This window comes from Prunus dulcis, chromosome 8, assembly GCF_902201215.1.
Source record: "Prunus dulcis chromosome 8, ALMONDv2, whole genome shotgun sequence".
Classification (NCBI taxonomy): Eukaryota; Viridiplantae; Streptophyta; class Magnoliopsida; order Rosales; family Rosaceae; genus Prunus; species Prunus dulcis.
In genome coordinates this window covers 13,296,151-13,311,776 of record NC_047657.1, presented here as the reverse complement: position 1 = coordinate 13,311,776, position 15,626 = coordinate 13,296,151, and the positions used below count along the sequence as shown (strand labels likewise).

The window sequence follows — 15,626 nt, the reverse complement described above, 5'->3', positions numbered from 1 at the left end:
ACCGTCATGATAATTTTCTCTTCTTTGACAAATGAGTGAGAGGGATATCTCTAGATTGCCGCCTTGTTGACAAGTTACCTTATACCGGGCCTTACCTAGTTAGAGGATCTTGTTCAAAATAATTACAATAATTGGGCCTAATCAAATAGATGGTCCCATCATCTCCAAACCAAAAAACAAAGCATACACGAAAACAACAATGGGTCATATGATCAAAAGCCCCATCCCACCCATTAAAACCAAGAAAAACACACCCCATGCGCAAAATAGCATCGAGGAGGGTGGAAAAAGCAAGCGCAGCGGTGGCCCAGATTTATAGAGGACAGTGTTTTAGTGAGAACCGCTTCTTTTCCCTGGGCGGTGTGAACAAGTATCGGGAACACACACAACCACACAAACTCAAAATACACACACAGATCCAACTCCATTCCAATTCTCTTTCTCTCTCTGTGGCGGTGGAAACTACTAGATTCACCAGGTAACTTTTTAAGCATAAATTACTTAAATTTTTTTTTTTTTGGGTATTAGGTTTCTGAGAAAAAGCTTCTCATGCTTTAGGTCTTGTTCTTCTTCTCCAATTTGATTATTGTTGGAGAAGTTGCCTGAACTGAGTTTCTGATACCCTTTTGAGCTTTTCCGTAGCTGCGTGATTTCTGCTGAGATAACTGAGGTATAGGAAATGTTATTAGTTTTGTTGTTGTTTTGTGGCAATGAAGTGAGCTGAGCTGCAGGTTAAGTGGACATAGTGTTTTTCTTTTTCGTTTCTTTTCGTGGCGTTTTTCGGCAACCAAGCAGAGGTTATGAGCTAGAAAGTTTTTGATTATGTTTGTTTTTTATATCTTAGAAATGGAGTTTTCAAAGTATGGTAGCTGGAAATAAGCATTTGCATATTGAAGTACGTGAATGGTACTTAATGTTAAGCTTTGATTAGGCAGGGGACTCACCCAGCTAGATTATAAACGTTTTAGCATTACTGCTGAGTTTTGTGTTATTAATTCACCATTGAGGCTTTTTTTTTTCCTGAATTGTTTTGAACGGAAACATTTATTTGCCTTATTAAACTGTGCATGTCTGAACACTCCTCTATATGAATAGTTGTTCACTAATAATCCTGTCTTTAAATAAGAACCCATTTCTTAACTGTTTAGTTCTTAGATAGGAACAACTGAACATGCATTGTAGGAGAGATACATCTCAAGACCATTCATATCTTTTGCGATGGTTGCAAAATAGGTCCTCATTTAAGAACCTTATTACAAAATAATTCTTTTGTCTATGCATGTATGTAAACATTATGTGGGTGAATAGTTTTTGAGATGCATTTCAAATGTACTCTCAGTTAGATGCATGTTGCCGAATAAGCTGACACTAGAAAATTTACAAGTGATCAAAGGCTACGATTCTGGGCTGCATAATCTTTATTCCAAATGCAAGCTTTTTGGAGTTTTTGTGGCATCCTTGTTCTCATGATCTGTGTGGCCAGTGCTGCTTAGTGTAGCTAGATTAGCACTTGAAAGCATTTTTCTACTTTCTCATCACTTCTTATGTCACTGTTATTTTCTACCATATACTCCCATGTATACCTAGTTAAGAGCAATGGTATCTTCATGGGTCATCATGTGTTGTCTAATTCAATGTTTTATTAAGAAGATGAGAAACGCCTTTTTCTTGTTTTCTTTTCATTCTCTACTAATGGGGGAGGGTTGTTATTCTTGGTTTCCAAATGGAAATTTTATAATCTTTGCACCCCTGCTGCAGGTGTCTGGTGTTATTCAATGCAACAGCATCAGAAGTAGTTATATGGTTGGAACTCCTCTTTGCATTGTCATTTTGGGGTGAGACTTATTAATGCGAAGTTGGATACATATTGAATGTTAAAGATTTTATGTTTGTTAAGTAAGACTGGATAGCAAAGTGGAAAGAGGTATTGATCAGTTATTCTCTACATAGTTATTTGGGTAAGATTACCACCCTTTCTCTTGCGCTTGAGTCCTCAAAAAAATAAAACCAACTTCTTCACGGAGAACCAAACAGATAGAGCTACTCATATTTATCCCTGTATATGCTTATCACTTTAATATGGCTGATGCTGCACAACTGGATATTCCTCCAGAATGTGTGAGCAGTCAAACTGCAAAATGCCAAGAGGAAAGTACGTCAGGACAGATACATGAAATTGGTTCTGAAAGTCAATGTGGTGAAAAAACCAAAGAAAACATTGGCTGCAAAGTTGTTCAAAATGAGCTACTGGAAATCTGCAAAGCATCTAACAATCCTGACAAGCAGTCACAGTCATTCTCTGAAAATCTGACTGAGAATTCTCATGTTGAAAATTTGGGACTGCCTGCTGAAGATGTGGACAAGAGTAGTCAAAGCGGTGCTGAAAATGTAACCAAGAATTCTCTTACCGAACAATTGGAAATGCCTCATGAAGATCCGGATGTGAATAATCAGACTGATAAAACTTCATGCTCTGGACAAATGTCATTGGAACAGACAAATGATTCTGGTTTTGGAACTTCATCTAGTGAACCAGCTGAAGAAAAGCATCCTTCCGGCTCATTTTGTGTACAAAATGAACTGTTACAAACCACTATGCCACTACCCATCTGCGGTGGCAGTGAACAATTGCAGCCGATTAGTGAAAATGTGAACATGGCTTCTCTCAATGACCAAGCAGGACTGTCTCCTGAAGATGTGAGCAAGACTTGTCAGACCGAAAAAATTTCATGCCCTCACCAAATTACATCACAGCAGATAAATGAATTTGGTTCTGGAAGTGTACCTAGTGAACCAGCAAAACAGAAAGATCAGCTTGACTCTGTACCTGCCCAAAATGATGAAGCTAAAACTAGCAAAGCAGTATCCAGCTCTACTGTTTTTGAACAACCGGGGCCCTCTATTGAAGCTATGACCGAGGATTCTCCTATTGGACATTCAGAACCACCCCTTGAAGATCTTAGCAAGAGTCTTAGTGATAAAGAAATGGAACCACTTCCAGAAGATGTGACCCAAAATTCTAGTCTTCAACCGTCGGAAACACCATCGAAGAATGCATTGAAGATTTCTAGCTGCTTAGGACCTAAGGATAAGAAAAATCCAAAATCAAGAAAGAGGAAGTATATGTCTAGATCTTTTGTTCGCAGTGACCGAGTTCTGCGCTCAAAGACAGGGGAGAAAGAGAAACCTAAAGATCTTAAATTAAGGAATAATGTTGCAACTCTTGAATCCAGTAATAGTATTGCCAATGTAAGTAACGGAGAAGAGAAAAAAAGGAAGAAGAGAAAGAACAGACAAGACAATAGAGCCATAGCTGATGAATTTTCAAGAATCAGGACGCATCTGAGATATTTGCTGAACCGGATAGGCTATGAGAAATCTCTGATTGATGCATATTCTGGTGAAGGTTGGAAAGGATCCAGGTGCATAAGTTGTTCTATACCATTTTCTTTTATGTCTAGTTGGTTGCTTTAGTTATCAGATGCTAGAGGATTTAGATGGTTTAGTTTCAGAAAGATCTTGTTTTGTTGAATACTTAAGGCCTTCTGGGAATGTTTTCACTCTTCAATTGGTTTATGTTTAATTTTCTACTTTTTAAAGTAAATCTTGGACTTTGGCTTCTGACTTCTTTTGTAACTTTTGCAGTCTGGAAAAACTAAAGCCAGAAAAGGAGCTTGAACGAGCTACTTCTGAAATACTTAGACGCAAGTTGAAGATAAGAGATCTATTTCAACGTCTTGAGTCACTATGTGCCGAAGGAATGTTTCCAGAATCTTTATTTGATTCCGAAGGACAGATTGACAGTGAGGATGTAGGAGCATTCTTCAATTTTAAGTTGTTCCACTCGTTAAGAAAATTCTAATTCTCTCATTTGACATAATTTGGTCATCTGATTTTTTTTCCTCTGGCATGAGAATAGTGTTGTATTTTTTTTTTTTATTCTTCTGTGTACAGGTTCTGATTTCGTTTTCTTTTCTATTTCTTACGTGAAGAATAACTTTATTTCGGAACTTTAAATATTGGGCAGATATTCTGTGCAAAATGTGGGTCCAAGGATGTGTCTCTTGATAATGATATTATCCTCTGTGATGGTGCTTGTGACCGTGGGTTCCACCAGTTCTGTCTAGAGCCACCACTTTTGAGTGAAGACAGTAATGACCAGAGCACTCCCTTGTTTTTTGTTATTTATGACTCATCGGTTGCTTACGTATTTGTTTGGCTTGCAGTCCCCCCTGATGATGAGGGTTGGCTATGCCCTGGATGTGACTGCAAAGTTGATTGCATTGATTTACTTAATGACTCTCAAGGAACAGATCTTTCTGTCACTGACAGCTGGGAGGTTAATGTCAAAGGCTGCATTGGTTTTGTCTTTTTAATTAAACACTCCGATCTCTGATCTTGCTCCTATTTCATGTGCAGAAGGTATTTCCTGAAGCAGCTGCAGCAGCATCAGCAGGAGAAAATCAGGACAACCATGGACTTCCATCAGATGATTCTGATGATAATGATTATGACCCTGATGGTCCAGAAACGGATAATAAAGTCCAGGGAGAAGAATCAAGTTCTGATGAATCTGAATATGCATCTGCATCTGATGGACTTGAGACTCCAAAAAGTAATGATGAGCAGTACTTGGGGCTTCCTTCTGAGGATTCAGAGGATGATGACTATAATCCTTATGCTCCAGATGTCAATGAGGATGTTAAGCAGGAAAGTTCAAGTTCTGATTTTACATCGGACTCTGAGGATCTTGGAGCTGCTCTTGATGATAATATTATGTCTTCCGAAGATGTTGAAGGTCCCAAATCAACGTCATTGGATGATAGTAAGCCTCATAGAGGCTCTGGTGAACAAAGTTCCAGACGCGGGCAAAAGAAACATTCTTTAAAAGATGAGTTGATATCTTTATTAGAGTCAGGTCCTGGCCAAGGTGAATCTGCACCTCTTTCTGGGAAAAGGCACATAGAAAGGTTGGACTACAAAAGGCTGCATGATGTGAGTGTTTTTTAAAGTATAATCTTATTGCCTTGTTGCCTTCATGTATTTTTTAACTATGATTTTATGAACCTTCCAACTGCACTAGTTGCCTTGTCTAATATCATGGTAGGGTATTTGTACTCCACAAGTTTCCTAGTGTACTTTGCTGTTTGAATTGGGGAAATATGATTCTCATCTCCCTAAACATAAGAATAATTGTTACTCTAGGCCTCACAATTTTGATTGTTATACTGTGTCTTTTCTGTCATTTGTGATTGTCCTTGATTTCAGTTCTTAATGCTATATGCAAGAGTTGATTGAACACATTGAAATCAACTCCTTCTGCTGTAGCAGTAGTACATAAATGCATTATTACATATATGTCTGTCTTGTTAATTCTAACTTGATTTAGGATTCTAATTTTTTTTTCTTTACTTGAATGAAATTGGCGATCATCGGGATAGGACTTTTCTTTCTTGGGGGACTTGAAAAAACACTTGTTTGTTGCTTTTCCCTCTGAATATTGGGAATTCATCATGTTGTATTTTATGGAAGCAACGCAGTTCTCCTCTGGTCCTTGTTTTTCTCCATTAACACAGTATTTTGTTTTAACTTTTAACCAGCAGTAATTTGGACTAAATATAAAATTCCTACTACACAGAAATGCAATTCAAACTGGTTATTTTTTACCCTGACCACCCTCACATGGGTTCTTTTCTTCCTGGCTAACTTCAAGATTTGGTTGTGGTGTTTCAAAGCTACACGTGCATAGTGGGCAGTGCTTCAAAATCCAGGCTTCTTCCCTCAAACAAATAAATGATAAATAAATAACTGAAATCTGCTATGCAGTATGAAATAGGTTATAATTTATAAATCTCTGTTGTATGTTTCATTCCGGTGTTGTTTATGCTTTGTTATCTTGTAGAGTACAGTACTGTGCTTGAAAGAACAAATGCATTGTTCTACAGCTAGGTTATCAGTGCTGTGTATCACAGTATTACTATGTTATTTTTCTTGTCGTGTTCTATTCCACTCTCTAGTTTGCTTATGCTTGTTCTATTTACCCTGATGTGTAAAGGAGGCATATGGAAATGTTCCTACTGATTCAAGTGATGATGAAGATTGGAATGATATTGCCACACAAAGGAAAAGGAAGAAAGGTACTGGACAAGTTGCTAATAGGTCACCAAATGGAAAAACGTCAAACATTAAGAATGGAGTAATCACCAAAGATATAAAACCTGATGTAGACGAGAATGAGAATACTCCTAGGAGAACGCCTAATCGAAAGTCAAATGTTGAAGATACAAGTAATTTGTCGAATAAATCACCTAAAGGCTCTACTAAGTCTGGTTCTACTAGTGGGAGAGCTGGATCATCAAGATCAACATATAGCAGACTCGGGGAAGCTGCAACTCAGGTATTATGGTGTGAATTTTTTCTACGCTTTTTAGCATATAAAGTCAAAAAAATTACTTCTATTTTTCCCGTACATAAACTATAGCATTTTATGCTTTGTTCTTTCTGTCTCAGTGTTTTTTTTTTCCCCCCCTCTACTACTTCTGTTCAACAGGGAGTGACTGAACTGTCGTGAATATTTGTGTGACTCTATGTGTCTGTAGAGTCTTTCTATGATACGGTTAACCACCTAAATCTAAGCGAGAAATATGTGTTAGTAGACGAAAATGGAAAAAAAATTAAGTCCATCGGCCTAGGGAGCTAGGCGACTGCATAGAGAATATGTTTGCAACTTTGTAGTCAGAGGAATTGTATATATGTACATAATACATATACAAGTTTCTCTTGTCAAACAGTTTGGCATGAAATGCTGCCAGATTGTCAATCTGGGCCATTGATTAGGTTTTTGTCTTGTCAAAATCTGTAGTCTATATATGTTTGTCATTCAATGATTTTCAAGCTCTCTTTCTATCTCTTTGAAGAAAAATATACATAGAGGTTTATCTTAAACGATGTCAACTGTTATTTCAGAGACTCTGCAAATCCTTCAAGGAGAACCATTATCCAGACCGATCTATGAAGGAAAGTCTGGCCCGGGAACTAGGACTAATGGCTAAGCAGGTCATACCTTCTTTCATCTTGGCATCAGTATTACATCTCCTGTTCTAATAATATTTTTAGTACAATATCATGTTTTCTTTATCTGAATTCATTGTTGCAGGTAAGCAAATGGTTTGAAAATGCTCGCCACTGTTTAAAAGTGGGTGTGGATAAAAGTGCTTCAGATAACTGTGCCCCGTCCCCTCAAACAAATAGAAAACAACTTGAACAAGGAGATGCAATTGTTGGAGATTCTGATCACAATGGAGCTCAAAACAAGGAATTACACAGGACAGATGATCCTATGATAGGTTGCTGCAGTAGGGATGTCATGGATAGTGAATTGGCGACTCTGGGAAGCAGCAGATCGAAGCTTAGTACTCCAAACAATAGAAAGAGAAAACGTAGATCAGATGATCCTGATCCAAAAACTGAGACACCAACACCTCCTGCTGAACCAGAAACTAATAGAAAACCTAGCAGAGTTATGACTAGACGAAGGAAATCTGTTTCTTGATTCAAATTTTGATCCTCTAGGAGAGTATAATTTTAACCATTTACCCTTGCAAGAGAGATCTTGTGGGGCAAGAAATCTGGCGATACCCTGAAGGATTAATCCGAAAATTACAGCCATCGCTTTGTGTAACTTAGCGATGAGCCCCGGGTTGTGTCTTGTTTCAGGTGATTCAGAGTTAATTGTCCCGTCATAAATGCTATATAAAGTTGTTCTGTATAATGAGCTCGTCATCAATTCGCATTTCTAGATATTGTTCTTGCTATCAGACGAAAAAAAATTTCTTTGACACAAGTGATTGAGGGAGGGGGATTCGAACACAGGCCCTGCTGCTATCAAACAATTTTGGCTAATCCTCTTTCCTCCCGTTCCATTTCTCTAATCCCAGTGTCTGATCCTTGCTAGAAATTCACTCTTCATAGTATGAAGTTATGAACCCTAATTTCCTAAAGCACCTACTAAATGTAGCACTTTGAATTTTTTTTTTCTCTTCAAATAACCTGAAGCCACAAAACAGAGAACAAAACTCGAGGGAGAAGGGAAAATAAATTTGTGAGAGAATATACGACCAAATGGTGAGAGGGATGAGAAAAAATAGGTGTACTCGATTAAATTTTTCTTTTTAGCCCCCAAAAATATATTCCCAATTCTATTCCCCAGCGAAATTTGGAGTACCAAAGCCAAATCAAATGAAAGAATGACAGGAAAATTTTTTGCAGAAATAAAAGCTTTTTAATGTCCTATTTAATTAAAACTACCTAGCTAATATGAATGGAGGATATGGTTTATTTTTTCCGAATAATATTAGTGTCGATAAATATCTACTTATATTTTAGCACATAACTATCTTAGGAGCCAAAGCAATAAACCTAACAAACTGCCAAGAGCGGGAACAAGGATTTTCGAAATGGTAAAATGCCGCCATTCCTTCTCTGCCCATAAGCTTCATAAACAAACAAACAGGCCCTCTCTGTAAATCTCAATCATGGACGAGCAAGAAAACAGCGTGAGCACCACGCTTTCGTCCAATAAGCGACCTTCAATGTCTCCGTCCCTGCAAATTCCAGCTCCCAAGAAGCGAGTCGTGTTGGGTGAGATCTCCAACTCGACAAACGACGTCGTTTCCACTCAGAACTGGGCTCCGAAGAAACCCAAGAGTAGCTTGAAGAAGAAGAAGAAGAAGAAGAAGAAGACGACGACGAAGAGGGAAGGGGAGGCCCTCAAGACTGAAATCGTTGTGAGATCCGTTGATCCACGCAAGTCTGATTACTCGTCTTCTATATATAGCCATCTTCTTTCATTGGAGGTATGAATTCTCCTGTAGAGATTTGAAATTCGATGTTTGGATTGGTGAATCTTGATTTGCATTTGTGTTTAGCTTTTGGGGATTTTTTAGTTGGTTCTGGAGTTATGGAATGGGGTCTAGGCCAATGATATTGATTGCGTTATTGAATACATGATCAGGTTTACATTTCTTTTGGTTTTGGATGTGTGTTTAAGATTTTCCCTTTAGTTTTTGGTTCATGAGTTCGATTTCTAAAGTTGGCTTTCTAATTGTCCTTTTCCTGAGTTCTTCACCTTGTTTGGTTACCATCATAATCTTAAGATTTTTTATATTTTGTTAACATATTTGGGAAATGATACTTGATAATTCAATTTCAGATTTAGAAGTTCCAAGTGGCTTATGATTAACAATAGTTTGGTTGTGCTTATGGTCCATTTAAATTTTTGAGAAGCTTAATTCAAAGAAGCCAAATAGTTAAATTAGTATGATTTTCTGTTATTTTCTGTGTCGTCCTACATTTTTGCATCATCAAACACACTTGTATGCTATAGATTGATACGGTAATGGTATCTATGTCTGATGGTAGTGTATGATTCAGATGGATATGAACAAGAGGTCTTCACCCAGTTACATGGGTAGGGTTCAAAATGATATATCACCAAACATGCGAGAAATCCTGGTGGATTGGTTGGTGGAGGTTGCTGAGGAATACCAGCTTGTTACAGACACCCTCTTTCTAACTGTATCATATATTGACAGATACCTGTCTTCATATGCTATCAGCAGGAACAAGTTACAGCTTCTTGGTGTTGCTTGCATGCTCGTTGCATCGTACATAATTGAATACCCTATTTTAGCTTTGTTCTATCTTTAAAACTGGTGTAGGCATTCTTGAAATGGTGACTTGAGTATGGTTTGTGATGCAGAAAGTATGAAGAGATTTGTCCTCCACGTGTTGAAGACTTCTGCTATATAACAGATAATACCTACATCATGGAAGAGGTGACCAACTTGAGTGTCTTTGTTTTACTTGCTTTGCGCTGCTAGTTGATTTCTATTTGTGAGCTTTTTAATTAATGATGAATTTAGAATTAACTATTAGGTGTTGGAAATGGAGAGTGATGTACTCAAATTCTTGAACTTCGATACTGGTCCTCCCACAACAAAGAATTTCCTCAGGCAAGATAATGCTTTGAAAAGTATTTGGTCATCTTGTTTTCCATGGTGGTTGTATTTTTTTATGCTTATCTTTTCCTTCCACTTATGCAGTTGGTGTCTGACAAATGATATTAATGTTGATTTCTTATTGTATTTGCAGAATCTTAACGAGAGCTGCCTTGGAGAACTCCAAAGTAGGGAGACCTCTTTATGCTGTTTTGATGCTGATTTATTCTCTCCTTTATTTTCCACTGATTCTGTTATATTTCTGCCTTTACAGTCTTCTAAGACGCAATTGGAATTCTTGAGTTGTTATCTTGTGGAGCTAAGTTTGCTAGACTACAGTTGTGTCCAGTTCCTACCATCAGTAGTTGCTGCATCAGCTATTTTCCTTTCGAGGTTCACGATCCAACCTGAGGTGCATCCTTGGGTAAGAAATAACGCAATGGATAGAGTATTGTGATTAACCTGAGGTTTGGCATTCCCAGTCAGTAGAGATAGTTTAGTCAGTGGAGAGATTATTAGGCGTAAATTGTACAAAATTCATGAGTACATTAAGAGGAGAGAAATACACGCAGGAGGCAGGCTTACTACTTTTCTAGATTTCAGTGAATATTTCGAATCTTTTAGCTTGAGGACGAATAATGATTGAGTCTGTTCGAAATATTTTGACTGATTCTAGTTAATTCATTTATAAATTTTGCAGAGCCTGGCATTGCAATCATATTCTGGTTATAGACCATCCGACTTAAAGATTTGTGTCCGTGCCATTCATGACTTGCAGTTGAATATAAAAGGAAGCTCTTTGCGAGCAGTAAGAGATAAATACAGGAAGCCAAAGGTAATTTGGTTTTATGGTGTGACAATTTTGCATCTTGTAATGGGTATCATGTAAATAAAGGTGATATTATAGATTTAACTTCCAAAAGAGCTTTAATTTCTGTGAATACAACTAGGGGCATTGCCGGAAACGGCGTTGGCTGGAATTTAACACAACGGGTTGGCTGAAATTTACCATAAGGGGGAGCATTGTCTTTAACTTTTCTGGAAATCCACTACCCGATCCTTCAATAAACCAATTTGAGAGTTTTAGGACATGTGATTGCTGCTTTTTAGAAATGTTTATCTGATCATGGTGATTGAACTTTTTTGGACAGTATGCTTGCGTGGGAACATTGACTTCGTTACCTGAAATTCCTGCAATTTATTTTGAGGCCATCGACATATAAGTATTTTCAGGATTCTGGAAGAAGCTGATTTTGAAGTTTGACCTAGCTGTCAAGAATTACTTTCAACAAATTACATTTCTAGTAAGAGTTAGGGACTGATCAACTTGAAGCTGGTAGATGAATGGTGCCTAAAGTCAATGCTTGCTTAGAATTTAGATGCAGAGACACCTATGACCTCAGGTTTGGAGTTGACTTTTGGATACTGAATAGGTTTTTGAGAATCATTATGTTTCACTGGGTTCATTCTCTGGACCCAAATATTTGTAAATTGCTGTGGATGTGAAATAAAGGATTATATATTTTTTAGGCATATCAATTTTTTCTAATCAAGCTTTTCCTTTTCATGGTATGCCCATGTTCCGTGAGCAAATTGAGTATAATTCGAGAACCTGTTCCATAATATCCACGGCCCTCAAAGCAAATTTCATGTCCAATTTTGAAAGAGTTTTCTAAGCATATGTATCTTCAGTGCTAAATCTCTGATAAACTCTAGTGACAATGGTGATGGCTTGTACACTACATACCGCATGGTGATCATTTTCAGGGTTTATGAATTTGAATATAGTTTGTTGGGATACTAGTGGCAAAGGTTAGTATTAGGTACATTTAGAGCACTCCCAGCGGCCAGCCTTGGCTAGGGCAGGAGGGGGCCCAAGCCCCATTTCCACATTCCAGCGGGCTTCAGCAGCTCGAGCGACTGGTGGGCTCCACAAGTCTGAGCAGGCCTGAATGCAAGAATAGTTTGGGTTGTTGCCTGGGTTTGCTGACGTCAGCAACTGGAAAAAAAAAAATTGAAAAAAAACTAAAATTTTCAGATTTTTTAAAAATAAATACTTAGTCATATTTTTCACTTTCCATACAAAAACTCTATACAAATTCCTCTCCTAACATCTCATGTGAATAGTAGTTGCCTTTGGATTGTCATGGCAATAGGTGGAAACACCACAAGCCTTTTGCAAGAGATATCACTATTTACATGAATAGTAATAACTTTTGCCTTTTGCCATGACAAATGGGTGGAAATGCTCTTAGGCACTGTTTTAAGATGAGTTGTCGTGGTGGAGGACTTGAATCAAAAAATGTAAATTGATTATGTTTAAGAGTGTTGGTATTTTCACCTACCTGTTCTATTTCATCACCCACCTTATAATCAAATTTTTAAAGACAAATTTACCCTTTTGTAAAATTACTTTTAAGGACTTGAGAAAAAAAAAATCCCAAACTCTCCTTAAAATTAAATAATAAAATAAAATTTTCTTTAAGAAAAACATATTCTCTCTCCCTATGTCTCCCCTTCCCGAGCCACCCCCAACCCGTCCTTGGAATCTCTACAGCCACCCCCCTAGAAACCCTAGCCACATTCCCGGAGCATTTATTTACGAGTCTTGTTCAGCAAACTAGGAAACATTTAAGATTGCGGGGGCTTTGGTATCTGAACCAAATCTTGAAGGAAAATTTAAGATAATGGTGCCACCATGAAAGCTTGAAACTTTACTTGATTCTTAAGCAAGACCAAGTCAGGGCACACATAAATATAACAAGTAATCGAAGAAAAAATTGCCCACACTTTGATTATTTTTTTTAATAGAAAAATTGAAGCTCACTCTTCTAGAATCCAAATTCCTAAGAGGAGGAAGACAATGGAGGCTCTGGTTTGCAAAAAATTGGACCCAACAATACCCATTTCAGAAGGAGCAGAGAAAGCAATAGTAATAGAGAAGAGTTATCTAATGCATATAAAGAGAGGGAATTATGGAGGCTGAAAGGGGTAGGGGAGGGAATGGTGGCTAGGGTTGAGGTCTTCTGGGGTTGGGGTAAGTCGGGAAGGAGGGGAGAGAAGGAGAGAGACTTGTTTATATTATGTTATCTTATTATTAATATTTTACTTTATTTTGTTTGAATTAATAATTAAATGGCATTTTAAGAATAATGGTCGGTGGAAAAATATGATTGTGTTTTTTTAAATTTACATGGTGGGTAGAAAAATAAGACAAAGAAGTGGAAATAGCAGCGCTCATGTTTGAACCCAAAAGATTAGCTACTAAGGTACCCGACACTTAATTAGCACTAGGCCTGGCCCAAGCCAAATAGTGGGGTGATCTTGTAGTTCTTGGTCTATGAAGATACGTTGATAAAATACAAAAATCAAATACAAACAAAAAAGATTGTGTGTTTTGTTATCTTTCTATTTTAAAGCATTTCATCGCTTACTACGCCTTTCTCGTCTCCCTATCCTTTGTACTTGTAGGGTTTCTTGCAGCTTCAATATTTCTTTCGCTTCTTGTTATTTAGCAACCACAAAGTTTTTCTTTCAAATAAAAAAAATCCATTATAATTATTTTTTCTCCCGGACTTCGATCTATTTGAAAATATAATTTTGTGACTCATAATAAATATTTCTCTGTTAATGAAGGGAATAGTAATTATTAATTATTATTTTTTAAATCAAAGAGAAACTTCATTAGATAAATTTTAACGGTATAATTAAAGATATCAACAAGACATTTAAAGTATAAATCCCAATAGAGCAACAAACTAACACGGACAAAAGTCGCACTAAAACTATTAGCCCACATCACCACAATTAACCATAAGCCCAAAGAAAGCCTGCAAACCCAACATAACCAAAACCCTAAAGCAATCCATGAGCCTAAACAAACCCTACCACCACCACATGAAGAAGCGCAGTCCTGGCTACACCCATCACCGCATTCGTAATAGATTTGGGGAAAATATGATTCTCAATGATTTGCCTACGCATAAGAGTGAATAAATAAACCCAAACAACAACCTTGCTAAAGAACAATTAGGTGATTTTGCAACAACCTCTGTAAAAGACGATGTAGAATCAAATTTAGAGAACATGAACGTCATTAGGGAGTGGGTTTTGGGAGAAAGATTTCATTGAGAACATAGACTAAAATGGGTGATGGGGAACTTTAATCTAACCGTGGCGCAGAAGAAATCACTACAAGAGATTTTTTATATTCAAAACGCCCCAGTGGACTTATTCACTAACCTAAAAGGAAAAGATGATTTAAAAAATAAAAATAAAAAAATTCAGGCACCTAGGCGCTATTAGGCAGGTCTATTTTTTAATTTAATTTTTTAAATAAATATTAATGCCACGCAGCTATATAGGGGCCTTTTTTTTTCTTTTCTTTTTTAATAAATAGTATGGCCGCACGACTATATATATAAAGAGGCCATTCACTTAAAAAAGAGCTACATGGCTATACTAGGGTCCCTTTATTTTATAATTTTTTTTTCCCAGACTTTCATTTATCGATAAGAGTAGTTTAGAGCATTATTCATTACTATTAGGCCATTATCCGAGTCTTTATTGTCCCCTTTTGATTTTTTACTTTTTCAGAGTTATTACCCGTATAAAGAATTTAGCATTTTCCCGTTTAATACTCGTATTATACACATACGTTCATTTCAATAATACTTCCGTTTCCATATACATCTTAAAAACTCGGTAAAATACACGTTTAAAAAAATACATGTATTGTACATGTACGTATGCATTTTTCATGTTTAATACACATTTTTTTAAATAAAATTTTCAATAATACACATAAAATTGACATATTGTACACATAATTTTAACATACTATTGAATAAAAATAATATATTCAAATATTTAAACAAATTATATTAAAATATTATATAATGGCCAAACTTTTCAGTTGTAACTTGCTAAAATTTTGTTGAATAAAACACATACGTATTTATTCATATTTTTCCCATTCCGTATTTTATTAACTATTAAAGAATTTAAGAGGCTAAGATTATTTCTTACTTGTTGTATGAAAAATGCAAGATGGTGATTTTGCAATCTCTTTGCCAACCAGAACAACAATTTGAACACGAAGTTTTATGGGTACAATAGTAAGAGAGGTGGTAGTATTCTTCTTGTATAGTGCTATTAGAAAAGTGAAGCAATTACCAAGACCACTCCAACTCAGCATGCAATTTTCTACGACAAATAATGTGTGCAGTAAAATTATTTAGTAGTACTCGAGAGAACGAGGTAAATCAAAGGCAAACATTCTCATGAAAAAAAAGAAAAAGAAAAAATTGAACTCTCAGATTGATTTACTGTGAAATTTCTCTCCTTTCAATATCTGCTTTGGATATGTTGAACTAGCAAATTAATAACTATAAAGTATAAACTAATGCAAGTAGGCTACAAAAATTCAAAATTCCTAGGGCACCCTTCTTCACAAACTCTCAAACTAGAAAGCTTATGTTCTGCTTCCAGTATAACCTCTCTCTGTTAACTGTCTTTCCCGAGTAGAAGGGTACTTACAATACACTTATAATGGGACCTAAGAGGGGGCAAAGTAAAAATTTATCAGTCTAATGATTTTCGAAATCACATCAAAATTTTGAGTAAAGA

At 36.6% G+C, this 15,626-nt stretch overlaps 2 protein-coding genes across 5 annotated transcripts; both read left to right on the top strand.

Moving 5' to 3' along the window:
• Positions 1-432: 432 nt before the first annotated feature.
• Positions 433-7,814, top strand: LOC117636919 (homeobox protein HAT3.1). Of its 2 annotated transcripts, none has more exons than XM_034371648.1 (9): positions 433-478; positions 1,759-3,422; positions 3,646-3,811; positions 4,028-4,151; positions 4,227-4,339; positions 4,420-4,995; positions 6,059-6,397; positions 6,967-7,056; positions 7,157-7,814. In XM_034371648.1, the coding sequence occupies exons 2-9, from the start codon at positions 2,080-2,082 to the stop codon at positions 7,550-7,552; spliced, it is 3,147 nt and encodes a 1,048-aa protein (XP_034227539.1). In that variant the 5' UTR covers positions 433-478; positions 1,759-2,079; the 3' UTR covers positions 7,553-7,814. The 2 variants fall into 2 exon arrangements, with proteins under 2 accessions (XP_034227539.1, XP_034227538.1); XM_034371647.1 differs by having other exon boundaries at positions 6,056-6,397.
• Positions 7,815-8,418: 604 nt separating this feature from the next.
• LOC117637314 (cyclin-A3-4-like) lies at positions 8,419-11,537 on the top strand. Of its 3 annotated transcripts, none has more exons than XM_034372174.1 (8): positions 8,419-8,855; positions 9,433-9,626; positions 9,761-9,836; positions 9,937-10,013; positions 10,153-10,186; positions 10,273-10,422; positions 10,699-10,833; positions 11,150-11,537. In XM_034372174.1, the coding sequence occupies exons 1-8, from the start codon at positions 8,535-8,537 to the stop codon at positions 11,219-11,221; spliced, it is 1,059 nt and encodes a 352-aa protein (XP_034228065.1). In that variant the 5' UTR covers positions 8,419-8,534; the 3' UTR covers positions 11,222-11,537. The 3 variants fall into 3 exon arrangements, with proteins under 3 accessions (XP_034228065.1, XP_034228064.1, XP_034228066.1); XM_034372173.1 differs by having other exon boundaries at positions 9,433-9,665; XM_034372175.1 differs by lacking the exon at positions 10,699-10,833 and having other exon boundaries at positions 9,433-9,665.
• Positions 11,538-15,626: the final 4,089 nt, after the last annotated feature.

Excerpts from the sequence above, each read along its gene's own strand:
- LOC117637314 (XM_034372173.1), top strand. The coding sequence starts at position 8,535 with ATGGACGAGCAAGAAAACAGCGTGAGCACCACGCTTTCGTCCAATAAG. Across the intron at positions 10,014-10,152 it reads ACAACAAAGAATTTCCTCAG|AATCTTAACGAGAGCTGCCT; the intron begins GCAAGATAATGC and ends TTGTATTTGCAG. Across the intron at positions 10,187-10,272 it reads CTGCCTTGGAGAACTCCAAA|TCTTCTAAGACGCAATTGGA; the intron begins GTAGGGAGACCT and ends CTGCCTTTACAG.
- LOC117636919 (XM_034371647.1), top strand. The coding sequence starts at position 2,080 with ATGGCTGATGCTGCACAACTGGATATTCCTCCAGAATGTGTGAGCAGT. Across the intron at positions 3,812-4,027 it reads GACAGATTGACAGTGAGGAT|ATATTCTGTGCAAAATGTGG; the intron begins GTAGGAGCATTC and ends AATATTGGGCAG. Across the intron at positions 6,398-6,966 it reads TCGGGGAAGCTGCAACTCAG|AGACTCTGCAAATCCTTCAA; the intron begins GTATTATGGTGT and ends CTGTTATTTCAG.